The 27,454-nt window shown below is 39.4% G+C and overlaps 2 protein-coding genes across 4 annotated transcripts; both read left to right on the forward strand.

Moving 5' to 3' along the window:
- On the forward strand, positions 1-22,581 carry MTERF3 (mitochondrial transcription termination factor 3). 3 transcript variants are annotated; one of them, XM_078072200.1, is made up of 9 exons: positions 1-137; positions 2,853-3,201; positions 4,487-4,639; positions 9,283-9,472; positions 13,463-13,610; positions 13,968-14,039; positions 15,206-15,367; positions 22,020-22,267; positions 22,434-22,581. In XM_078072200.1, exons 2-9 carry the CDS (start codon positions 2,868-2,870, stop codon positions 22,579-22,581), a joined length of 1,455 nt encoding a protein of 484 aa, XP_077928326.1. In that variant the 5' UTR covers positions 1-137; positions 2,853-2,867. The 3 variants fall into 3 exon arrangements, with proteins under 3 accessions (XP_077928326.1, XP_035952023.1, XP_035952024.1); XM_036096130.2 differs by lacking the exons at positions 22,020-22,267; positions 22,434-22,581 and adding exons at positions 8,726-8,764; positions 18,417-18,717; XM_036096131.2 differs by lacking the exons at positions 22,020-22,267; positions 22,434-22,581 and adding an exon at positions 18,417-18,717.
- On the forward strand, positions 22,150-27,454 carry UQCRB (ubiquinol-cytochrome c reductase binding protein). The gene is made up of 4 exons (XM_036096132.2): positions 22,150-22,267; positions 24,457-24,528; positions 26,198-26,364; positions 27,242-27,454. Exons 1-4 carry the CDS (start codon positions 22,249-22,251, stop codon positions 27,317-27,319), a joined length of 336 nt encoding a protein of 111 aa, XP_035952025.2. The 5' UTR covers positions 22,150-22,248; the 3' UTR covers positions 27,320-27,454.

Consider the following 27,454-nt stretch of genomic DNA (forward strand, 5'->3'; position numbering starts at 1 on the left):
GTGGGCGAGGGAGCGCGGCGGCGCGGGCCGGCGGGGCTGGCTGACCGGCGGCCGTGAGAGGCTGCGGGACTGTCCGCCGGGCCGGGCCAGCCTGGCGGCCACCCGCAAACAAACCAAGAGCGTGCGCCTCGCCACAGGTAAAGCGGGAGCCGCCGGAGCACTCGGGGCGCGCTCCCGGTGGGGTTCGGGTCCAGACCCACCCGCGTCCAGGCCGGCCCGAGGCCTCATGGCCCCTGGATCTCCGCGGCCCAGTCGGGGGCGATTAGTTTAGTTTTGTTTTTTTCTCTGGCCGACGAGACGAAAACGCAACCATGCTTGTTTATTAGCGCCTTTTGCGGAGGACGCGGAAGGAAGCCTAGCGTGGCAGCTGGCTTCCTGCGGAAGTTCGCTATGGGGACTTGTTAAAATGGCCTAGGAGGGGCGTGTAGCATTCACGAGGGGCCCCTGATTACGAAGCCATGTTCCCAACACCCGCTTTCATCCCCTGACATCACTTACTAGCCTTACAGAGTTAGAAATCTTGAACCCTGGGAAAACAGTACTTCAGTGGCAATTCCTGTTCCTAGCGAAGAATTAGAGCAAGTCCTGGTATATGATATTTTAATGCAGAATCCTTTAGGGCTTTTTCCTTTAATCTTCCTGATGGAGTCGTGTTAGATTTACTGTTAGCACCACGCAGGGCCTTTGTGCACGTCCGCAAATGCCTTATCCGCATTTGAATACTGAGTAGACGAATTAATCATAGTTGCAACTGATTCATTTCCATCCCACAGACATTGGAGCAATGCAAGTCTCGGGGCTAATGGGGAATAGTCACTGGGAGGGTGGGTCCACAGATAGGTCCAGTGAACGAACAATTGATCAATTGTTAAGAGGTATACACAGCAATGAAATGATGATGTAGAGAGGATACTGCACTTGTAAATACAAACAGGATAAACATTAGTTGAATGCATAAAGGTCTTTAAATGAATATGGATGGAATTCAAAAGTTAATTTGCGCTATATGGGAGGAGTATTAATTTGAGCCTGGAAAGGCTTCACAGTGAATGTGGGATTTCAGAAGTTTGCTTTGAAATAGGATGAAATATTTAGATAAACTTAGAAGTCAAAATATTTTAAAGCTGATAGGGACCTTAAGAATCACATTACCTTTTCAAAAAATTATTTTTTTAACAATTTTTATTATTTATTTATTTATTTATTTTAAAGATTTTATTTATTTGACAGAGAGACGCAGCGAGAGAGGGAACACAAGCAGGGGGGAGTGGGAGAGGGAGAAGCAGGCTTCCCACCTAGCAGGGAGCCCAATGCGGGCTTGATCCCAGTATCCTGGGATCATGACCTGAGCCGAAGGCAGACGCTTAACGACTGAGCCACCCAGGTGCCCCAAAAAATTGTTATTTCAAGAATAGTTATTGAACCCCCATCATGGGCCTGTCAGTGTGCCCACCACAACAAGAAATAGTCTTGTCAACTAGCACAACTGAGGTCTTCTGGCTTCCAGTTTGCTCCCTTATGACTTTGTGCAGAGAATGAATGTTGTAGGTTTGAGGGAAAACCTGACAGATTTGGCGGGTCATTTCCTGCCAGAATTTAACAAAAAGCACCTATCCCATAGGCTGTTGTGCCTACCTATTTCCTTTCTAAAATCATTTCAGAATGACAGTGAGACTTTCACTTTTGTAAAGCTCTTTCAGGAGACTTCCCTAAACTACAGATATCCAGGAGGAGGTTAGACCTTCAATATCTGGTCTAATTGTGAGCATAAAACAAGCTGAATTCCAATATGTAGAAAAACAAATAAAAAAGTTGTATACTACAGTTAATTCAGCAGAATTCATTTATATATGGATGTGTAATCAATAGTAATACTAATGGCTAACATTTGTTGAGGATTTTCCGTATACTGGACTCCATGCTGTGTGTTATATGGATTATCTTATTTAACATAAAATTATATGCATCAAATCTACTCTTCTAATTAAGCTGTCTAAATATAAAATTTCTTCATAATCCTGGAGCTTAAAGTATTAACAGCCTTTCCTTATAAAAATCTTAAAACAACTGCATTTTTTGGTCAAAATATTCATGTATTCTTTACTGGTTGCTTATGTATTTCTGTCACTTCATTTTGCTTGCTAGTTTTGACCTTTTGTTTTTGAAGGCTTTTCTTTTTCTTTTTTCCTACAGCCAAAAAACAGAATTTGACAAAATTGGTTTTGTTCAATTCCCTTTTGAGGAACAGCTTTATCTGAAATAATCAAGTGTTCAGCCCTGAGGATTAACCAAGAAACAACCTTCTAGATAACAGTGGTGATATTTAGGACAGTGATAATTCATTTAGGACAAAGTAGATTTCTTCTTGTTTTTTAGTTTGTGAGTAATGCATAAACATAAAATGCATTTGCATAATTCAGTGTCTTGGATCAGCAATCTGCTTCTTCAAACCAATGTCCTTCAAACCAAATATCAAGAACACTTAATTGCATCACCTTATTTCCTTTAAATATTAAATTAACAGATTATTGGGTTCAGCTGTAATTTAAACACAGATTTTTGTCTTAAATGGTTTTCTTATACCAATGGTTTTGCTTTTTTTTATATTGTAAAGCAGTCGTTATTTTTCCAGTTCAGAAGTTCCTGTCTTTTGGTTTGTAACTGGGGCTGTCTTGTTTTTGGCTTTTCCTGTGCTTAAGTAACATGTGACTGCTCTAATTATCTAAGTCTATTGAACATCTTTTAATTAGAAAAAAGATTTTCCAGTTTATCATTTTGTTGTTTGAGTACTGTTCTAAACATTTAAGTCAAGTGAGTTTCTCTTTTTTGATGGTTATATATTTCCTTTGTAGGCTACTTTAAGAAAAATGGCTTTGTCAGCCCAACAGATATCCAGATGGTTCAATTCAGTTAAATTGAGTAGCTTCATTACAGCTACACAATGCAGAAAACATTTCCAGAGACCAGGAAGAACATTGTTGCTTGGCTTTTCTGCTCAGCCACAGATGTCCTCTGACAATTGCTTTCTCCAGTGGGGATTCAAGACTTACAGGACTTCCTCCTTATGGAATAGTTCCCAGTCTACCAACTCAAGTAGGCAAGAGATTGGTTCTGGCCAAAGTACTCTGCTTCCTTGCATGAATGAACAGACACAGAAGACACAAGAAGTACCCAACTTTGATTCTGAGCTGTCTCTAGAAGGTAATTCTGAACTTCCAGAAGAGTCCTCTCTGCCCCACTTTGGTAGTTTGAACAGGTTAACTGTTTATAGTCTGTTAGCCTATTTCAGGTCATACTTTGTACCAAGTAAGAAAAAGAACAATGCCAGTTCTATTCATTTACTTATTTGACTGAGAAAAAAGGTTTGTAGATTAATATATATATAATATTATGTTCTAGATTTATGTGTAACAGTGGCTTTCTAAATATTATTTAAATTTATAAAAAATTTTCAGGTGGTAATTAGTTTTACTAGGGTATAATTTATCCTAATATATTCCTAATTAGGATATAATTTTATCCAAGTAAAATTCATCAGTTTTGAGTGTACAGTTTTATGAATTTTGACAAACACATCTAGTAGTGTAACAGCCTCCACAATTAACAAACCAAAAAGAACACAAATAGAACACCCCAAAAAACTCCCTTGTCACTTTTTAGTCAGTCCTCTCCTATGCTTCCTATTCTAGGAATATTCCCATGCAAGGAATATTTCACCACAATGAGGGAATATTAGGTTAAGTAGAATATGAAAGAAAGACAGCAGGCTCAAGGAGGGCAGGGAGGAAAGACTGGCTATAAGAAATAAGAAAGGGTAGTTATGAGAAGCAAAAAATAGAACAAAAAAATCATAGTCTTGATTCTTTAGCTTAAGGTAGGTTATAGTTCCCAGTGTCTCCCATTACGCATTTGGTTTAAACAAAACAAAATCTCAGAATCAGGGCTGTGCTAGAGAGGGTCATGTCCATAGTGAAGGACTACAGGTGGTAGAAACAGAATCATAGAAGTCCTTTTAAAGACGTACTTGAGAATAACTTGGAGGAAAGGAGATTGCATCAAAAGACATTTCAGGATCAAATTGACTCTTAACTCACACAAATCAGGATGGTAGAATATGTTGTACTTTGGGCCAGTTTAACAAGCTATGGTAGAATCTATCTCAAAATGTACTAGAAGGTCAGTTGATTTTTAGCATTCTTACCTGTTGATTAAAAGTGAACTAAAAGAAAGGAATTTTGTGTAGGACCTCCTCCTTATGAATAGAAACTTACCAACAGATTGCTTATCTTGGAGGAACAGTGGTTGATTTCTCTAAATAGTCTTAGCCTTACCTCTTAGGAGGTAGAAAATATTTGAACTTCTCAGATATTTAGTTCTGAAATGATCCCAAGATTTAAAAAGAAGCAAACCAGGGAAGAGGTTTCACTTTAGGTGTACAGACTGGAAAGCTGACCGCCCCTGTCTTTCTATATGGCTGGCTTCAAAGCACTGGACGACCTGCCTCCGGTGTCTCCGTTGCAGCTGGTTTCTGAGGAGGAGGCCGTTCAGATTATCGCAGACCCTCCACTGCCCCCAGATACGTTCACGCTTCGAGACTACGTGGATCATTCTGAGACTCTGCAGAAGTTAGTGCTTCTAGGTAAGTCTCAACAACCTACAGGTACTTCTTCAGTGTATTCCTCATTTGCTTTTTTGCCTTACTTTGTTCACATCAGCATTTTTAATCTTTATCAAGATGAACAGAAGTCAAATAGTGTGAAAAAAGCTTCTAGTGAAAAACCGTACTCTCTGCTTCATCCTTCCTGACCTTCATGCTATTCCCCAGAGGTGTCTCCTTAACTTTTACAGCTCTTTCTGTTTGTAGTTAATCTCTGTTTATGTCATTGTTTATTGTGCTGTTGCTTGGTTTATCAGTTTTAGACATTGGTTGATCTCTTGTATGTACACACATACTTTTCCCCTATTCAGTTTGCCCAGTATAGTTATGGTAACAATTTTTAGATGAATCATCAGTCAGCGATTATATTATGACTGTAAATATTGCTTGCTGCTCTCTGGGATCGTTTTCATTTTTCCATAGTTGTTAATAATTCTTGTTTTTCCTTTGATTAGTTTTCTTTATTTCTAGGGCCAAATTTTCCCACACCTTCCAGTAGCCTGTCAGGACAGTGTTTCCTGCAGTGAACCCTACCAGATGAGGAATTCCTTCCTTTTCCCCACCACCTCCTGCCATTCCTCCTGGAGCCCACTGTCCCCCTAATGTGGATGGTTTCTGTCTAGGCCTGCCCCATAACTATTTTAGCTTGTTGGCTGGGAGGATGCACTGGGGTCTGGATAGTTGAAGACAGCCAAGGGATCTCACTGCAGACTTTTCACTTAGTCCTCTCCTGTTCAGTCCAACACCTTATTGCAGCCATCTGCTTCTCTCATTATCCCTAGCTCTGGCACATCTCTGATTTCATTTTCCCAGATGATAAACCTCCTTTCTCCCCGGGGGATTGAGAGGAACAGGGTAGGTAAGGGATTCTCTCTCAAATTCATCTGCTCTCATTCTCCAGTCACTGCCATACTTTAGGCTTTCATTTTTCACTGGAAAGTTAGGAGCTTCCTAACTTGATAGCCGTCTTATCAGCAACATTGCTCTGATGATCTCTCAAATATCAGTTCTCTTTCTAAAATGCCGATCTGACTATGTCAGTGACCTATTGGAAATCCTTCAAAGCCTTCCCGGGATGTCAGCGCTCTGCCTAATCTGGCCCCTACTTACCTTTTCAGCTTTACTCCTTTCCCCTTCTCTCCTTCTGTTCGGCCAGCTCTGACCACTGGAAAACTTAGTTCAAGTTCTTCGGTGACCCTCCTCTGGACCCTCGCATCACCCCGGCTTAGTTCCATTCTAGCACTAATAACAGCATTACAGTTGTTTACTTCCCTGTTCCTGTGCAAGTTACGCAAATGTGCAGGTAATGGCCTTTGTTCTCAAGAAGCTTCACGTCTTCAGAAGTATCTAAATATACATATATAAAAATAACTGGACTGCAAGGATGAAAGGTAAAGTGAGAAGTGCTACATAAGACATACAAATAAAGTGTTCTGTGGCTTCAAAGGGGAGAGAAAGACGACATCTGCTACAAAGAGGAGAGCCAGTCACCTTCCTTCTGGAACAGCTTCCCCAGCCTTATGGTAGGTGCCAGGGCTAATACAAGATAAACAGAAGACGTGGCCCCTGCCTTTAAATAATTTACAGCATACTAAGAGTTTTGGAGTATATGTTCCAGCCATTCCTTCTCTGTATGTTGATATGTCAACAGCACATCTTGGAAGTAACTTAAGTGACAGTACCGTGGAGGAGCCGTGATTGCCTTGTCAGATAGTATTTTTGAGGACCCATGTGTCCCGGTGCCTGTCTGCTTCTCCGATCTGTTTTCTGCCCTACTCTGCCTGTTCTCTATCCCAGGAGGCCAGTCTCCATGCACTAGAGCTTCTTTGCCAGCAGGCTCCTGGGCAGCTTCAGCCAGTGGGAGGCACTTGCAGGAGGAGAGGGAAGGCAGGTGGGAGTATATTTTTTTTCCCCGTTCCTTCCCCGCTTTGGGTCCTGTAACTGCCTCGCTCCATGACAACAGCTCCTCCTGAGCAGCCCTTTCTTAATAGCTTGCAGTTCCCTCTGGGTTCGGGGAATACTTTTGGCTCCCTGTCTGTTTAGCACTAGGGGTGCCCTTGTTCGCTCCCTCATCCGTCACACCACTGTGTAAAGTCCCTTCATTAAAGTTCTTTTTGCTCGCACTTTCTAGGGCAATATCTGCTGCCTGCCAGACCTTGATGGATACACTAGATATGTGTAACCATAACTGAATACAGTGGTAATAATTGTAGTTACTGAATGGATAAAAGCAACTCAGACTGCGGTCACCCAGAAGTTAGAGGCGTGTATTACTCATTTGTTATATCCCCAGAGCCTAACAGAAGTGCCTGGTCCATAGTGGGAATTCAGTGACTATTTCTTCAAGTTAATCTTGAGTAAGTCCAAGTGATTTGTGCTGACAGCAGTGTGCTCTCCTGATGAGATTCTGCTCTCCTATTGCTGTTAAAAGGCAGCTTTTCAGGATTTCTGTTTGAGCCCAGTCAGGGTGTGATGGCTCATGCTGAGCAAGGCGCTTCAGCGCAGGTCAGCTGTAAGAGGAAGTTCAATTCCAAGTCTGAACCCTGTATGTTATTTTCAAAGCACCCCTTCCCACATTTATCACAGAGATTTGGAACTAGTTTCTGTCTTACTTATGTATCCATCCAGTAATTTATTTTTATTAATATTATTTTTAAATAAGAATTTCATCTAGTTGTTAATAATGCAAGTACTGTAAGAGAAAGAGCTCTCACCTTCTCTACATACCCATTTCCACTTTCCAGAGGTAACCCTATCACCAATTTGTTTAATAGCTTTCCCCACCTTTTTCTATGCAAATATATTTATTACAGAAAGCCATACATGAGTTTTATATTTTTATGTAGTCATGCTTAATATTTTTTAAACTGTTTTCTTGTAGTAGTTTTAGAGTTAGTACACATTTAGATGCTTAATCTTTTGTGTAAGATATAGAAGGAATTTTTTTTAAGTAAAATTGACATGTAGTTTCAGATACACAACATAGTGATTTAGTAGTTCTGTACATTACATCATGCTCACCATAAGTGTAGTAATAGAAACAATTATTTTTCACACGTATAGCTAGTGGTCCCATTATATTGTAATGAATAGTGTATCTTTTCACCATTAATTTGAAATGCCATTATTATTATATGCTAATTTTTTATTTTATTCATTTAGTTGATCTTGGCTCTGTTTCTGGTCTTCATTCTGCGGGTGTGTTTGTGTAATCTGTTTTTCTAGTCATGATCATCTTACATCAATGCCTGTTTAATATCAAGAAATTTGGGTTTAGAATTATGTTTGGATATAATAGTATATGAAATTATAATTTATTTTTCTGGTTATGTACACCATTAAAGAATGTTTTTATTTCATTGCTTTTATATTTAAGACTTGAAAGTTGCATCTGGAAATCAGTTTGAGAGTTATCATCTGAAGAAATATTTTTAAGAATATAGAACTTTAAATCTAACCTTAAGGTTTTAGATCATCTTCAAATGTTTACTCTCAACGTAAAGAAGAGGACTTTCCTGTTCATGCTTATTTTTTTAATCAGATAAAAGGAAAAAAATGAGAGAATAAAATGCTCAGTTGTTTTTTTGGTTTTTTTTTTAAGATTTTATTTATTTGACAGAGAGACAGAGAGAGAGCACAAGTAGGCAGAGCGGCAGGCAGAGGGAGAGGGAGAAGCAGGCTTTCGCTGAGCAGGGAGCCCGACGTGGGGCTCGATCCCAGGACTCTGGGATCATGACCTGAGCCCAAGGCAGCTGCCCAACCGACTGAGCCACCCAGGTGCCCCAAAACGCTCAGTTTTAATGAGAATTTTGAATTACAGGTTACTTTGATTCTTTGCCTAATTATCATTGCCATCTAATTATATCCATAACCAGAGAATACTTGAAAGTAACAGCTTGCTTTCTCCCTCTTCTTTCTTTCTCCTATGCCTTGTCTCACTTACTTAGACTACCTAAGATTATAAGGATATGTGAAGGTCAAAGGTTGTATACTTTCTGCTTTGTTGTATATTTGAGGGCTATATATGCTCACCTGTTCTCACACAGACATTTCTTGTGCTCCTTCAAGGTACTTGTCTCCATGCTGAAGACCTGGAGATTACAATGAGTAAGACATAGGGTTATTTTTATTCCCCCACCCGGAGGAGATCATAAACATATTTCGAAAATAATAATTATAACTAAGGAAATGACAAATGTCAAAGAAAGTAACAATTTATTTAAAGGGTTTGTTACACTGTAGAATTGCCAGTTAAGCAATTACTGTGGAGATCAGTAGGAGCTCATAAGCATTATTCAAACAATATTCAAGAACCATAGATAAAGAGGATGATCCTAGCTAGGTCAGTATGACTTGGTGAATTTGTTTCAGGTAGAAATTTAACCCCAAATGAATTGTTTTCCTCTATATGTGACTTTGACATAAGTACTATGTTTTCATTTTAATTTAATTTTATTTCTGCAACTAGTTTAGTTTAAATATATTTAGAAGTTTCTGTTGGCCTGTCTCAGTTCTCTTTTGGACAGGTTGTTGATCTTCATCAGTAATTCCTTGTGTTTTTATGTATGAAGTTTAATGACCTAGCTAAACAGTTATCTTCAAACAGTATTTGTAATTTATTATAGGAGTGGATCTCTCAAAGATAGAAAAACATCCAGATGCAGCCAACCTCCTTCTGCGATTGGATTTTGAAAAAGACATTAAGCAAATACTCATGTTTCTTAAAGATTTGGGTATAGAGGATAACCAGCTGGGAACATACCTGACTAAAAACTATGCTATTTTCTCCGAAGACCTTGAAAATCTTAAGACCAGGTAGGGCTTTTACAATGATTTTTCACATAACCCAAGAAGTGGTTATGAAGGAAATATATGTGTAAGTTATTTTTAAGTCTTAGCTGCATAAGGATCGGCTGATAATGAACATGAATGTTATTATTTTTTTTTTTTTTTTTTTTGGTTACGGACTTCCTTTGATCAAGATTAAGTATCTAAAACAGTTCTTTTATTTGACTTCTCATTTTTATGTGTTCAACTTACTGCTGAGTCAACACTCAATGGGTTGTCTTCAGAAACTGGAATAAAAAAATTTTTTTAATCCATCAACACATGGCTAGATTACCTGGGAGTGCACTTAGAGTTACGAAAGCCTGAACTTTTATGGGTTGTTTTAATTTTCTGGGCAGTTTTTGATGGTAGACATCTGACATCCTCTTGGCACATTATTGTATCATTTGCTTAATCATTTACATAAGTTGCCTATTTTGGTTGTTCCTTTTTTTCTTCTTTAAAAAGCACTTCCGTAAACATCTTTGTTCTTCATTCAACATTCAAAGAATTTATTAAATCTGTGAGAATCAATACAGTGAGATGAGATAGTATTGATCTGTGAGATAAGAACCCTGCTAGGCACTGGGAACACCACAGAGAACAAGACAGAGCCCCTGTCCCTAAGTTCACCTTTTGAATTTATCATCCTCCCTACTTCGTACCTAAGTCAGTTCTTCCCTGTATTCCCAGATTCACTGAATAGGAGCACTGTTCACCTTGTTGCCCAAATCAGAAACATTAGTGTTAACTTTGGCTTCTCTTCTTATGGTATCCACATCTAATAAATCAACTATCAATTCTTTTTTATCTCTCAAATCAGTCAGTGCATTTCTCTGAATCTTCACTGTGAAGATCACCTTGGGTCCCCATTTCACATGAAGACTGCTCTAACAGTCTCCTGACTGGTCTGCCTCTGGTCTTCATCCCCAGATTATTCTTACTCTGATGGTGAGCCTCACTGCATTTCAGAGAACTTTACAGTTTCTTGAACAACATCAGAGTCCAATGCCTTGTCTGAATTAGGAAAAAGAACTAAACAAAAAACTGGACTCCGTACATTGAACGATTTGAGCTCCTGTATATGCAAGGCACTGAGCTAGACTTGAACCCCAAAAGACAGAACGTGCACACCCTCTCTCTTCATGGGACTCTTCTGGTATAATACAGACAGACTATTACAGGGGAGAGAACGGATGATTCTAGGAAACTCAGTCTGACATATCCAGCTCTGCTTCTCCTGGCTGTCTGGAACACTGATCCCTCCCCATTCAAAAACCAGTTTGCCCTATTCAAGATTTATTCAAAGGAAGTGTGCATACCAGGAGGTGGGGATTATTGGGAGCCATGTCAGAGACTGCCTACTATGCTAATACTATTTTTTTAAATTGAAGTATAGTTGACATACAATGTTGAATCAGTGATTCAACAAGTCTGTACAAGGCTATCTGTTATGCTGTGCTCACCACATGTGTAGCTACCATCTGTCACCATACAGCGCTATTTCAATACCACTGACTATTGCACCACTATTATTAATATCCCCATTTTCCAGGGGAGGCATAGAAAGGTTTAATAATTTGCCCAAGATTACGCAGATAGTGTAAGTGACAGAGCTGGGATTCAGGCCCACTTAGTCTAACTGCAGAGTCCTCGCTACTGCCCCATGCTGTCTCCCTACTCTTAATTCTGTAAAGGAAACCTGAGTTTAAAAGAAGCTGAAGTTACTTGCTCAAGATCACACATGCTCCTAACAACGAGAGGATATTCTCTCATGGACAGCATAGTCTAATGGTTCCTAAACTCTGGAGCATTATTTTAATTACTTGGAATTTTTTAATAGGTTTATCCACATACAGCAAAAAATAAGCTGCTACTGTAAGAGGCAAGAGTATGATAATCTTTATTTAATTGAACTTAGCTTTTGTCTCTGGTATGTACAGTAGTCTTATTTCTAGGATTTCTGTAATAGCATTGATTTCATATACTTGTTTTCCTTTGAATGAAGAAAATTTCAAATGTATAAAAAAGTTATTTTCAAATGAATAATTTGCATTTAATTATTTAAATTTTTTTTTTGGCTGGGCATATCTTAGTTTTTTATTAGAAAAATTATCACAAGGTAGACAACAGTTTTGATAATGTTTTAGTCAGATATTGATTTTTGCTGTGACCAAAAAAAGGGGGGGGGGGACAAAAAGTAATCCTCCTTCCCACCTACTTATATTTGTCCCTCATTAACTTTCTGAGACCCATCTGTGGAGGCAGCTACTATGATCAGGTTTTTTGTTTGACCTGCTAAGAATGTTCTGTCATATGTAAGCATATGTGTATATCTGTGTACAAATACCCATGAACCCACATACATACAACTGGTAGCATTTATACATACTATTCTGCACCCCACTTTCTTACCTTAACTGTATGTTAGAGATAGTTTTGTACTGGGACTTCCTCTTTTTTTAATGCTAGTTTAGTTCATACTGTGGATCATCCAGTCCCTCACGATAAACATGGTGCTTGATTCCAGTCACTGCTACCACAACAAGGCTGCAGTGACTCTCCATATGTGTGTGTGTGTGTGTGTGTGTGCATGTATATATATATATATATATATCATTTTGCACATACTGCTATATATCTGTAGGGCAGATTTCTAGAAGTGGAATTGCTAGGTGAAAGGGTATGTGCATTTATAATCTTAATAGATATCGACAAGTTGTCCTTTGTAAGGTTGTTTTCCAGTTTACGCTCCCACCAACGTCATATAGAAGTGCCAGTTTCTCTGTTACCCTCACTATTACAGAGTCATCAAACTTTATGGTTTCAGTTCATTTTATAGATAAAAACAGTGCCTCAGTGTTGTTTCAGAAATGATGTTTGGAGGATCTTTTCCTCTGTTGAATTTCTATTTACATCACCTTTTCTATAAATCACATATGTCCTTTGTCATTTTAAAATTAAGTCTTTTTCTTTCTTTTGTAAGCATTCTTCTGTATTTTAACAAAATTAGTTATTTCCCCATGACATGTTGTAAATACTTGTCACTTGTTTTGACTTTGTCAATGCTTGGGCAGGGGGGGTGCCTTGCATTTAAGTTTTTATATAGTTAAATTTGTCGGTCTTTTCTCTCATGTCCTCTAAGGGAGTCCCTTAAAGGAGTAGTCGTCACTTATAAAATATAAGCTCTGGTGGTACATGGTATAGAAATCTCATAGGCATGTCTGAGTTCAAATCTCAGCTTGGTCATTAATTAGCTGGTGGTCTAAGAGGAGTTATTTAACTTCTCTGAATCTATGTTTCTTCAGATACAATGTGGAAAATTTACCTGGTTCACGGGTTTTTGTTTCTTGTGTTTTATTTGGTGAGAATTAAACAAGATAATGTCCTAGTATATTTTAGGCATTTAATAAAACTGCCTTTTACTATGTTTATAAGTTTTTAAAAATCAATAATGTTATTTCATAGTCAAACTTTCTATATTTTACTACCATATTTTGGGTCCCAGAAACTTAGCAGGAAATTTCTCAGTTGTTAACAAAATGCATAATGGAAATCGTAGTAAAAATTATTTACAAATATACATAGTCAGTAAATTTGCTAAACTAAAAAATTCCTCTCTCGACTTCTGCTATGCTTGAGGGTCTTTATAAAAAGAGTTTGGAATCTCTTATTTTCTTAATTTATGGATTTATGTTCTTAGCAAAGAATTCTTAAATGAAGCTATTTGATTTTTTTCTACCAAGTAATAAAATAACTGAAAAGAGAATCTGTTAGTAGATTTCAGAATTATTTGGTTTCTGAGTAGAAATGGGAACCATTCTATCATTGGATGGGTGCTTATTTTGCTTTAACCATATTTGGGCCATTATTGAATGTTTTTACTTATCCTTTTTTTGTTTGTTTGTTACTTTGGAAAGTACATGACATTAGTAAATGTTAATTATATGTACATGTATTTTTTGTTTGTTTCTCTAGAGTGGCTTATCTGCAGTCAAAAAATTTCAGTAAGGCACACATAGCACAGATGGTCAGAAATGCGCCATTTTTGCTGAGTTTTTCAGTGGAAAGATTGGATAACAGATTGGGATTTTTTCAGAAAGAACTTGAACTTAGCGTGAAGAAGGTAAAGAAAAGAGAATTTATATATTTCCATGTGAGCTACATTTAGAAGCTTAAATCTCACGTTTCTCACAGATGCCTGGTCCATATGAATTCTATAAATGCCTGGTATTTTTGTATAAGAATGAATTACCCTACTAGGTTAAATGTATAACTGTATCATTTTATAGTATTCCATCAAGTTGGTGCCTTAAGTTTTGTTTTCAGTATTTTTTTTTCCTCAAACAGTATTAAGTTTATGTATTTTCAGGGTTCCTAGCTCATATTTTGAATTTTAGTTTTGTGTTCCTAGTAATGCCTTGTTTTCCCAAACTAGTTGAATGTGCATGTATAGTAATAATAGATTGTTTTATAACTATAGACTAGAGATCTGGTAGTTCGTCTCCCAAGGCTACTAACTGGAAGTCTGGAGCCCGTGAAAGAAAACATGAAGGTAGGTCGACTTTAAGATTTTCAGAAATCAGCTTCTTTCTTTAAGTGCTTAAGAAGAGGATAGATTTTGCTACTGTCTTCTTAACACTAGATTGTGAAAGAAGTTATTTCTAAAAAGATGGACATAGGAAATGATACAATAAATATCTAGCAAGCAGTTTATTTTAGTTAATAATATGTTCACACGTTGAGCAGGTGTTACATGCGTAAATCACCTTGTAGACACCGATACCAGTAATCCTAGAGTAATGCATTAGGTATCTGGGCGATGCCTGGAAACCGCGTCTGTTGCCAGTGTGAGACTCCAGGTTTATGTCACCTTGGTGGGAGATGAGATTTGGAGGCTGGATCCGGAAGACTTCTGTGAAGAGCCTAGTGGCCAGCACATTGCTCTCCTTAGAACTGTGCCCACTGCCTGCTCTAGTTCTATCACAGGACATACCAGACACTCGTTACTGTCCTACCTCCAGGCGAGTAGTATAAAGCCAAAGGCAGCTGACTAGTTAGTATACAAAGCTGTAGTCGTACTTGAAATTATGATAGAAGGCCTGTTTTTCTGAGGTGCTTAAAGTGTTTCATGTCCAGTTGTTGAGGAAATTTTTGTTGAGCACCTGCCCATGCACTGTGCTCGAAGATAGTCCCTGCTCTCATGGGGCTCATAATCTAGTGGGGGCATAGCCTGCAGAGTAATAAGAACGGATTGGTAGGGGAGCAGAGGACCTAACACACATTTGGGTATTTAGTTTTACCATCTCTGTCTGGAATTTTGACATGTGGTTTTTCCAGATAACATGTATGTGAGTGTGCTTGGGAGCAGAGGCTCAAAAAACACGTTGAAAATCTTAACTGCTGGTCTGTGGTGTAGGGCCCATACAGATAGCCTGACCAGGCCTTCCACATCCACCATTATTCTGTTTCATTGTTATGATAGCTCCTTTTGGTGATCTTCATGATGGTCACCATGCTGTGAGAGTTCGTCTCAGGAGAGGGGCTTGAAATTCAGGATACCCCAGAAGCAGGAAGCTATGGACCCTTGAGGGCATTGACATAGCTGTCTCCAGATTTTAATGTCCTCATTTCAGATTTTAAAATAATCAGTGTGTCCTCTGGCATATTAGGAAAATAACTGTTTACATTTGTGATTCAAGCAACTCTACTTTCTTTTAGGTTTATCGTCTTGAACTAGGTTTTAAACATAATGAAATTCAACATATGATCACCAAAGTCCCAAAGATGTTGACTGCAAATAAAAGGAAACTTACTGAGACTTTTGACTATGTGCACAATGTGATGAGCATTCCCCACCACCTCATCGTCAGGTTCCCACAGGTAACAAGTGCACAACTCCCTCTGGAAGCTCTCATTGCCCTTCGTCCAGAACTGCTCTGTGTGCATAGTGCTGTTCCGCTGCAAAAATGACTTGCTGTTTGGGAAGGAATTGGACCAATATACTCTGGTTCTGAGACTGACAGTTGTAGTAAGGTCATATTTCTTTTGCCCATCTTTTAAATCAAGAACACATCTAGCAAACGAAGTCAAGGGATCACTTGTGAAAAGTTTACAACTTCTAGGGCACACATGTACATGTCCATAGGAGACACAGGGGACGAGTCTGTTCCCTATAGTTGTTACCTATTGCTCATCCTGCCTGTTGGAATCTAACGTATTCCCAGTTGTGTTTTTCTCCCATCTAGATTAGAAAAGATCACTTCCCTTAAAGGTCCTTTCAATTCTGCATGTACTTTTCATTCACAGTCTATCTAAATCCATTAGTTAGGGGCACCTGGGTGGCTCAGTCAGTTAAAGTGTCTTGACTCTAGGTTTCAGCTCAGGTCATCATCTCATGGGTCCTGAGATTGAGCCTCACGGCGGGCTCTGCAGTCAGCAGGGAATCTGCTTGGGATTCTCTCCTGCCCCTCCCCCCAGTCGTGTGGTCTCTCTAAATAATTGGAATAAATAAATGAATGAATAAATGAATGAATGAATAAATAAATCCATTAGTTAATGAGCTGTATTGTAATGATCTCCTACAAAAGCATAAAACAGTTCTAGTTTGCCATTGTGCCAAAGCCATATTTATGTTTTCCAAGCTAATCAGACTTTCCTCTTTAGCAAGTGACATTATCTGCTTGTTCACAAGAATGTTAACTCTTTGAAAGCAGAGATCCTTTCGGATTTATACACTGCTGGATTCCCGGTGCCTGGAACTATACGGGACATTTAGTAGGCACTAGATAAGTATTTGGTGAACAAATGAATGATTGAATTTCATCAAAGTCATCCTTTCTTTCCTGTTTGCCATGTGAATAGACACTCCATATTCACTGGATAAATGAAAGATTGAATTTCATTAGAGTGATCCCCCTACTCTGTTGCTACATGTGTTCTTGATATAAAGATAGGCAAAAGAAATACGGCTTTAATATAACTCAGAACTAGATTGCATTTGGTACAATTCCTTCACAATAGCAATGTTTATTTATCTATCACACTTCACTATGAATGGGTCCTTAATAGAGAGGTTTTTTGTTTTGTTTTTTTTTTAAGATTTTATTTATTTATTTGACAGAGAGAGACACAGCGAGAGAGGGAACACAAGCAGGGGGAGTGGGAGAGGGAGAAGCAGGCTTCCTGCAGTGCAGGTAGCCCGATGCGGGGCTCGATCCCAGGACCCTGGGATCATGACCTGAGCCGAAGGCAGACGCTTAACGACTGAGCCACCCAGGCGCCCCAATAGAGAGTTTTTCTGTTTCATCAAATGTGTATGTATTCATTATTAAAAGTGCAGGGGTACAAATTTGGCTTATTGGAACAACTGTAAAGTAAGTGGTCTTCAACTAAAAAGCAGTAACAATTAGTTTTCCCCTGGGCTGTTAGATAATTCAGTGACAGAGTATGATAAAATAATCTGATTTGGGGATACAAAAATCAATCAGACATGGTCTGTATTCTTGTGGAATTTGTAATCTAGTGTGGAAGACAAGTCTCTAAAATGTAATTGATTTACATAATGTTAGAGTCTTAACCAGATAGACTTAGTTAAGTCTAAGTCTACCTTAACCTAGACTTAGATAAGTCTTAACCTTATAGAACTTATTAATTTAATTTAGAAGAGGTAGGAAAATCATAGAAATAATGATAGCTACTAAGTGCTCACTGTGTGTCCACTCTGTCTTTACTGCTTTACTTGTATTAATTCATTTAATCCTCACAACCATCATATGAGATAGGTACTATTATTATCCCGATTTTACAAGTGAAGAAAGTAAGCATAAAAGGATTGTCCAAAGATGGTTACCCAGGTAACAAGGAACAGAGACAAGATTAGAACTCTGGCAGTCGGGTTTAAAAATCCATGCTCTTAACTAGGATATTCTACCACTCTAAGAACTGACATTTGAGTGGTCAGTAGAATGAGTGGGGTCTCAAAGATGGACAGAAACTTTCTAAGTAGGGGAAACTATAAACTTGACCAAATGCATCAAAATCACTTGTTTAAATAACACAGACTTTTAGGCACCCCAAACCCTAGCTTCTGGGAAGCCCAGTTATAGAACTGTGACTTCCTTTTTGGGATTCTTAGACTCATAGGGGTCTGGCTAATATTGTTTTTTAAAAAAAAAAAAAAGGAACACTACATTAACTGACAGGACTGTGGGGGAACTGATAGACTTTAAATTTTTGGCTGGTGCTTTAAAAACTTAGTGGTATGAAACGAATTTTCTCTTGCAAATAACAGTTCTGGTTGACCTGTTTCTGATTCCTTTTTAAAGTTGCTGCCACTCATGCTACTCCTTAGGAGTTTTAACCCCAAGACAAAGACGTGCTTCCCCTAGTTGCTCCCCTAGAGGCCAGGTTCATTTCATTCTAATACTAGTCAGAGGGAGGGAGCAGGCAGGAATTTTACAAAAATAAGGAAGCTTCACAAGATTGTGAAATCTTACAAACTTTTTGGTGCCGGTGGACCTTGATTTCTAACTTTGGTTCTCAAACTTGGCAGTTATCAGAGTCACCTCTGACATCAGTCACCAGTGACTCTCCAGAGTCACCTGGAGAACCTGTGGGCCCCACAAAAATTGAGTATTTTGGGGGCAGGGCCTGAGGATTTGCTATTTTAACATCTCCTCCATCTGGATTAGCCAATGTTCTTTGCCTGCAATATAGCCCTTAATTACTTTATAATTTTTCTGTTCTTTTTAATCGTAATTTCTTAGCCAAAGCTATATGGTTTAAACCCTGTGGCATTTATCATAGTTACTAAGCATGTGGTCACTACTTTATAATTATTAGCCTAATTAAAATTTTTAGCCAAATAAACATTTTAGTTCATCTTTCAGTGCACAATGTTGTTTTTAAAACTTTTTTTTTTCTTTTTTAGATATTTAATACAAGGTTGTTTAAAGTCAAAGAAAGGCATTTGTTTCTTACCTATTTAGGAAGAGCACAATATGATCCAACAAAACCTAACTACATCTCTTTGGACAAGTTAGTGTCTGTGCCTGATGAAATATTTTGTGAAGAGATTGCCAAAGCCTCAGTACAAGACTTTGAAAAATTCTTAAAAACTCTTTAGTTTTTGATGAATGTTAAGATGTAATAATATAAAATGAATGTATATATGAATGAATGATACATATTTTTAAATAAATGCCTCAGGCCTCTACTGATGCTGGAAACAATTTCTTGATATTGTGAATTTGGGTACACTTGTGGCAGATCTTTCTTACAAGTTCTTGGTGACTTAATTTTCTTCAACTCGACCATTTCCTTCCTTCTCGGAGGACAGAACTTAAACCACAGCAAGCTGAGAGGAGGAGTGAGAGTCACTTTCCTATGGGCTGGCACACTGTCTGTCCTTCTGGTGAGGATGAGGACAGAGGTTTCCCCCTGGTATTCGCAGGCCTTCTAAAGTGGTTTCCTCACAAGACCTCTTTATTTTCTTCGAAATGTTAGAAGTTTCTGGAGCATGCTATATTATTATTCACCTAATAGCTACTGTTCACGTAGATAATGCTACAAAACACATTCCATTTTGGATGATCTGTGCTGTATCCTCCTGAGCATAGATATTCAGAGTTGCCCACAAATTGGCTACCGAGAATCAGGAAAGGAAAAAGGATTGGGGGGGTGGGAAGGAGGGGACTAGTGTGAAGATAAGTAAAGGGCAATGAGACATATGGTAAAAGACCATAACAAACCTCTGACTTATTGCCAGTATGCAAAGATTTACAGCATGAACTGATACTCTTTTCCCCATTTATCATTTAGACTTGTAATCCTGGGCCAATAATTTAACCTCTGGGTCAGATCCTTATTTGTAAAACAAGGCATTGTGACTTCAGCTATCTGCCTTGGGATCACAAGCTTGGGTGGGTAGTTAACACTGGTGGCTTCCAGTGAACCACCCTGGTATTTGTTCTCCTTGTCCCCTTCCACACTGACTCTGGGCCAATGAGACCTGGTCCCTGAAACATTATCAAGCAGAGGCTAGATAAGTACTTGCACAGTGGGGCTTGTCCTCTTGAAACATTTGCTCTTGGAACCCTGAGCCACTATGTAAAGAGGTTGGGTGACTTGGAGAAATGAGGTGGAGAGAAAGAGGTGTCTGGCCAAACCTCAGCTATTCCAGTCATGCCAACGGAGCACCAGACATGGGGGGGAGGGGGGGAAGCTTAGACATTTCAGCCTCAGCAGATGCAACATGGAGCAGAACTATCCAGCTGAATTCAGAATTGGGATAAAAAACTTTTAAAACACTAACTTTGGGGGCAGTTTGTTGTGCACCAGGGTCTGTGATGTGCTGTAGATCTGGAAGCGTCATAAGAAACTAAATTTATAATTGATGAGGGCCTTCCTGTTAGGTATTTTATTCATTTGCCCAACAGACATTTGAGTTCCTAAAATGTAGTGGTGAATGTGGCATAGATACGGGCCTTCATGGAGTTCTCTAATGGATGAGATCAATACACAGGAAACGAGGCTCAGCTAAAAAACAAAGCATGGAACCATCCCACTGGTCTTTCTATGGCTCAGAACCTCATTTTGCCTTTATTAACAAACCACTTGTATCAGTCAGAACAGGCTATAATGAACAGTCCTAAAACCTTAAATGGTTTCTTTTTAAAGATTTTATTTATTTATTTGAGAGACAGCATGAGCGGGGGGAGGAGCAGAGGGAGAAGGAGAAGCAGAACCTGCTGAGCAGGGAGCCCGACGCAGGACTCCATCCCAGGACTCCGAGATCATGACCTGAGCCGATGGCAGATGCTTAACCGACTGAGCCACCCAGGTACCCCAAACCTTAAATGGTTTAAAACCACGGAAGTTTTTATCTCATACATATCCTACTTGGGACTAAAAAAGCTCTGCTCCTTATCATCTTTAGTGACAGAGGTTGATGGAGCCTCCACTGTGTCTTAAGTGTAGCCAATCTATGAAAGGGGAAAAGAATGTGAATTGCTCTTAAAAACTAATCACATTTTTCCTGGCCAAAGCGTCACATAGCCATGCCTAGCTTTAAGGGAGCAGAGAAATGCAATCCTACCCACGTGCCCGGAGGGAAATCAAACAATTTTTGAATCAATACTAATGACTGCCAGCAAACATCCAGGACCTCTAGGCTCAATACCTCTAGGAGCTGGATTTTTTTGACAGTCTTGGGCATCTGATCTCTTGACAAGGTCTTCCTTCTCTTACCACCTTCACCACGTAACCAGCAAGCTGAAACTTAAGGGTAACGAGGAAACAAGAGTTTACTGAGTACTTCTTGTAAAGCAATGTGCCAGTGTTTAAATGTATTGCACTTCTTCACGTCTTTCAGACTTCACCTTGGCTAGCGTAGTCTGGGAGCAGACATTCACGTTTTTAGTGCTGCATACGGGACTGAGTAATGTGAGAATGTGGCGGCACAAAGAAGAAAAAAGGGGAAGGCAACAAAAGTTTAGAACTGGAATGTGACTAGGACCACTGAATCTAACCTTCTGAATTTACAATGAGATGGATTTCTCTATATGGTCCCAGTTCTCCGCTTAAGCCTGAAGTAAACAAAAGTAGATATTCGTGGGTTCTTGTTATGGATTGAATTGTGTCTCCCCAGAAGTCGTGTTGAAACACTAACCCCCAATGTGATGGCATTTAGAGATAGGGCCTTCATAATGCGAATAGTGTCCTTGTAAGGTACAAAAGAGTCTGCCCTGTGAGGACACAATGAGAAGGCAGTCCTCTAAAACCCACAGGAAAAGCTCTCACCTGAAAGTGGCCATTCTTGCGCCTTGATCTTGGGCTTCCAGCCTCCAGAACTGTGAGAAATACATTTGTTTTTTAAACTATCCAGTCTGTGGTGTTTTGTTATGGCAATTCGAGCTGACCATGACAGCAATGGTGGTAGGAGGTCACTAGGAACTGAATGAGTCAGTCACACTATAATCGTTTCTGTCCCTAGATTTTAATGCCTTAGACTTAACATGTTGGGGCTGAGGCCTTGAGGGTATACTTTTATCTTAAAATCACACACAAATTCTGCTCTGTATCTTAGGTTAGTATTAAATTTTTCGTGTGTGCTGACCTAACCTACCACGAAAATGGTTTGGTGTAGACCTCAAGCTGGAGAAACGGAAGGCCAGAGAGGGTTAGTGTCTCCTGGATTAGTAGTGTGGTGTATGGCCCTAGAATTAAGGAGTCCCAAAGTTTTACCCGGATCCTCTGATACTAGAAGATAAATCTGGATTCTTCCTAGCTGTGTAGTCTTGGACAATTTATCCCAACTTTCTGAGCCCCTGTTTCCTCTCTACAATGGGGATAATCATAGTACTTACCTCACGGATTTAGAACTAAATGAGAATTAAAATAATACGCAGGTAGAACGCTTAGCGCGTTGCTTGGCACAAAGGGCGCAATAAATACTCCCTAAATTCCCACAGCTCGTCCACCACAGAACCCAGGCTAAAGCCCCTTATTCCTTGCCTAATGTTCTTCCCATCAGGTCACACGAAATGGTTCATGGAACGGAGCGCGCAAAATGCCCGCCCTACTACACCGGCAGGACTCATGCGGAAAAAACGGCAGGCGCAGGTGCCCCAAGTCGGCTGCCAGAAACTGCGCCTGCGCGGGCGTCCTTCCTCGCCAGGCGACGCGACGTAAGGCGCCTGCGCAAGGGCCCAGAGCGTCCTCCAGGACTTACCCAGCAGGCAACGCTGCAGCCTCGGGTCAAAATGGCGAGCAGGCCTGCGGGTAAGTACCTGGAGGCCTCCCTGACAGGCATTGCCACACTCAGCCGTTTATTCTTCCAGTAAATTGCTCCGCTTCCTCTAAGTGGCTAGGTGTGCGACGTCAGGGAAGGTGGAGGCTCCGCTCCAGCCTAAAGGGCGCCTTTCCCCCACCCTCTTACTGTCCCCAGGCCGGCCGGGCTCACCCGAAGGGTTGAAGGTGGATCTGCTGTCGGTGAAGGTGCCCGCGGTGCCTCCGATAGCCCTGCCATTCCAGCTGCCCGTGCTCGGCAGGCCTTCCCCTCGGCCTTAGAAGTGTTCAAGGACACTAGGAGATAATAGTGCGTGACTTTCGACCAAAATGAACCGAGTGCTTGCCGTGAGTCTAGCCCTGTCGTGTGCGATAAATTCTCCTGCCAGTGTGACGAGGGCGGTATTAGTTTCCCTTTTACGCTGATCAGGTAACCGAGGCAAAGTGACCGGAGGAAATAGGTCTGCAAACTTCCACCCCTCGCCCTTCTCAAACGGAATTCAGGGCAGCTGAGCCAGTGTTACAGCGAAGCTTCAGATTAATTTTTGCTTATCTGGAACGTCAGCTCGGTCTGTAGATTTGGAGAAGTTTGTATTTACTGTAGGCACTAAAACAAACATACTTATTATGCAATAGAATACAGAAATTACCGGAATATTTAAAACAGATCGTGAACACCAAGGATTTTCCCTCCCCCGCACCTTTTTTGCCGGTCTCTGCCCTCTGGAGGTATAGATTGGAGTAGCCTTTAAATGATATTGGCCCCTTTCTCCTCGCCCTCAGCAATGGTGAAACATCAGATTGCCTGAAAAATCCGTTAATCTAAATGACATTGAACTTTTTGGGGAGTGGGGGAGACATTTAGGAATTCGTTGTTTCATTAATTTGACAAATATAGAAGGCACTCTGCTCTGTCCTGTGTTTGAGAACTAGATAGACCTGGTCTCGACCCTGTCACTAGCTGGCTCTGATCTTGGGTAGGATAAGTTCTGTAAACCTTATTCTTCTGCGAGGACAGGCGTGTTGTAAATAAACCGAGCCAATGTGGGTAAAGCAGATAGGATAGTGCCTAGCACACAAGTGTTCAATGAATATTAATCATCACCGTCAATGGCAAATATGTATACAGATCATTTGTTTTCTACAAGTATGTTTGTAGATTGTTGACTCTTTGGTACTTGTTTTTCTAGGAGCAATCTTCTACATGGTGCTTAATTTTCAAGGAGATTTACCAAAGCTGTGTAATCTGTGATATGCTAAGGAGTAGGGATGAGGAGGGGTTGGAATAAAAGAGTTTGCTTTCATGCCTTGGTGAGAGGCTAGCCCCAGACAAAATTTTAAAAGAAAATTTAAATTTGCTCTATCTCCCCTTCTTAACACATCTCTCCCACGAACATCAGGCACTATCATGTTGCCCTTAGCCCCTACTGGGTTATCCCATCAGGCTCAGTCCTCCCCGAAGAACTTTAATGTTATCTATTTCTTCTCATCCATTTTCAAATATCCATTTCCTCGTTGGAAAGTTAGCTACTTGGGAGGAGGAAAATGGGCTTCTTCTACTAATCCATATTACTATTAAATGACTGGCTAATGGTATCAAAAATCCTCCCAGAAATACATATATTTTTAAAGAGGCTAGGCAAGTGAAGTAAAGGTAATGTAGAATAAAGATTTTGGAAGATGAAGGTCATTGAGACTTGCCAACCTATCCTGAAGTCTTACCGTCTTTACATATAACTCCAACTCCCTTGATAAGAAAAGTTTACGTTTATTTCCTGTAATTTATTTCTGAAATTGCAGAAGATGGAGTTCCGAGTTCCAGTCCCACACCCTACCCGTTCAGTTCTGATGGTAGCAGCGGTACATAAAAGATGGGTTACTTGACGTGAAGAGGCTGGAGTGCTAATAACTACTGTAGCTCTTTTGTACATCATGTGTTTGAGTTTACCCTTTTTTCCCATGACTTGCTGCCCATTTTTTTTTAGCCTCTAATCACTTTTGCTCATAGATAAAATAAGCAGTTTTTATCTACAGTATACAGAATATATACTTTCAAAAGGAAATTCCTTCCTATGTTTGCATTCTCTAACAAGGTAACTATAAGAGTACTGGTTGCTTGCCTCTCCAGGTGTTCATATAGTATAATAAGTGAATCGTAGCAACTAACAGTGTGACAATATCAGTTGCAGCATCAGGCCGGTGGCTGGAGGGTATTCGAAAATGGTACTACAATGCCGCAGGGTTCAATAAACTGGGTGAGTATCTGTTTTTTCCCTTGGTTTTCTTTTTTTTTTTTTGCTTTATATATAGTTCATATCATAGGTCTTAAACATGTATATGCCATGTGACCCACAGTCTCACTTCTAGGAATTCATCCTAATGAAATAATTTAGATAATAATTTAAATATTGCCCAAAGATTTAGCTACAAAGATGTTCTTGAACCACTGTTTATAAGTAAATTACAGTAAAATCCAAATATTGAAATCATTTAAAGTTATATTACAGATTATATATATATAGATTCTATGCTATCTATATTGTATATATGATTCTATACTAATCATAATATATACATATAGTATATATATGATTTAGACTGTGTGTGTGTGTGTGTGTGTGTGTGTGTGTGTGTGTAAACATCTATGGATGTTCCATTATGGACAACCAACCTATTGCCTGGGTTTTTACTAGCTTTTGCAAGAGTTGTTATGATTCCCAAAAACAGCTTAACTAATTGTACCTGTGTACATTAGAAAATTGTAAAATTAGGTCACATGTTATTGTTCAATCATTTCCTTTTTATTATTTTGAGAAGAGAGTAATAGAATCAGTCATCTCAGATGTTTGAGGTGGAAATAAGTTACATTCTTGAAATATGGTAGCAGTACATTTTCCTTAATGCACGCTCCCTCTCCCAACTCCTCCATTTGGCATTTGAAAATTTAAGTTATATGAACTTTGAAAGTAAGAGATTTCTCAAATGTTAAAATTGTCAAATGTTCAAATCATTGGATACCTGAACTTTTTTAGATCTTTATAATTTGCCATGAACTTCATCTTTTTTTTAATTGAAGCTTGACAGAAGCATCATTAAATGTTACTGGTTCCTTGGGGGCGCCTGGGTGGCTCAGTTGGTGAAGCGGCTGCCTTCGGCTCAGGTCATGATCTCAGGGTCCTGGGATCGAGCCTCACGTCAGACTCCCTGCTCAGCGGGGAGTCTGCTTCTCCCTCTCCCTCTACCTGCCGCTCTGCCTACTTGTGCTCTCTCTCTGTCAAATAAATAAATAAAAATTATATTTAAAAAAAATGTTACTGGTTCCTTAGTACACTGTCATCTTAAGGTTCTTTAATACCTTGATCTCAGATTCAAAGTATAAGAAAATAGAGATGTGATTTATTGATGTGTGTTTAAAAACAAAGTAGATACTTTAGATATTTTTAAAATTATTTTAGATAAAATGTGAATTTTGTGACAGGTTTTTAAAAGACTGTTTCTGCAATACCATTTAAGAAATAACCCATTATGAAGGAAAGGAAAAAATAAAATAAGACAAAATCAGAGAGGGAGACAAATCACAGGAGACAACTAGAGGAAACAAACTGAGGGTTGCTGGAGGGGAGATGGTTGGGGGGATGGGTAAGTGCGTGATGGACATTAAGGAGGGGACTTGATGTAATGAGCACTGGATGTTATATACAACTCATAAGTCGCTAAACTCTACCTCTGAAGCTAGTAATACACTGTATGTTAATTAATTGATTTTAAATTAAAAAAAAAGAAATAACCCATTATTATGTATGAAATGCATACATATTTCACCTGAATCTTAAGTTATGTCATAAACATATTTCACTCATTTTTTTTTAAAAATCTGATTTTTGAGATGTGTATTCAATCTGACTCTCTTGTTTTCTGTCACAGGGTTAATGAGAGATGATACAATATATGAGAATGATGATGTGAAAGAGGCCATAAGAAGGCTTCCTGAGAACCTTTATAACGACAGGATGTTTCGCATTAAGAGAGCACTGGACCTGACCATGAGGCATCAGATCTTGCCTAAAGAGCAGTGGACAAAATATGAGGAGGTAGCTCAGCTTTTATGTATCTGACAATATTGGCCACTAAGCATTAAGCATTAGAAACAGAAACATTCATTTGTATAGTGCTTTAGAGTTCTTAAGGTTGTGTCAAATAAATATCCTCATGACAGTCCAGTGAGGTTAATAGAGCAAATGTTAACTCCATTTTAGAGATAATTACTTTGTGACTTAAAGGGGACGGACTGTTCCAGAATCACTAAGCAGGTCTCTAATATAGAGATCCTGGGCTAGAGTCCAGATCCTCTGTCTTATGGGTCGTTGTTCTCCCTCTACAATGTTTCCTGCTCAGATGGAAAAATGTTGGTATCCATGTGATCAGCCCATAGAGTGGTCCTCTGGCTTCCAGGAAGGACTCTGAAGTAAACCCTCACCCCTTAAACTGCATTGAAATTAGGCAAAAGGGGCACCTGGGTGGCTCAGTCGTTAAGCGTCTGCCTTTGGCTCGGGTCATGATCCCAGGGTTCTGGGATAGAGACCCAGATCGGGCTCCCTGCTTGGCCGGAAGCCTGCTTCTCCCTCCCTCACTCCCCCTGCTTGTGTTCTCTCTCTCGCTGTCTCTCTCTCTCTGTCAAATAAATAAATGAAATCTTTTAAAAAAAAAAAAAGGCAAAAGCTTCTACTCTCATTTCTTCTCTGGCAGACTTTCCCCTCTCAACCTATCAAAGCAACTTATTACAAGATCTTTGTGGGTTTTTACATTTTAGAAAAGCAGACGGTTCTTAGTCTGCTTGAAAATATATTTTCTTAAGTTGGAAATAAGAATTAATTTTGATGAATTTCTTTTGTCGAAGACCTCTTGAGTGTTTGGGATATATCAGTATGTGATGGCTGCATATAATTTTTTTTTTTATTCATTCTTTAGGATAAATTCTATCTTGAACCATATCTGAAAGAAGTTATTCGGGAAAGAAAAGAGAGAGAAGAATGGGCAAAGAAATAATGATGGAGTTGAAATCTGTGGTTGCAGCTGCCCTCAAATATTTTTAAGAAGTTGAATAAACCTGAAATGTACAATTTAGGACTATCTGAGCTGCAAATGTATTACTTTAAATAAATGTCTATGGTGATTATTGGA

The sequence above is a fragment of the Halichoerus grypus genome, chromosome 5 (assembly GCF_964656455.1).
Source record: "Halichoerus grypus chromosome 5, mHalGry1.hap1.1, whole genome shotgun sequence".
In the NCBI taxonomy this organism is placed as follows: Eukaryota; Metazoa; Chordata; class Mammalia; order Carnivora; family Phocidae; genus Halichoerus; species Halichoerus grypus.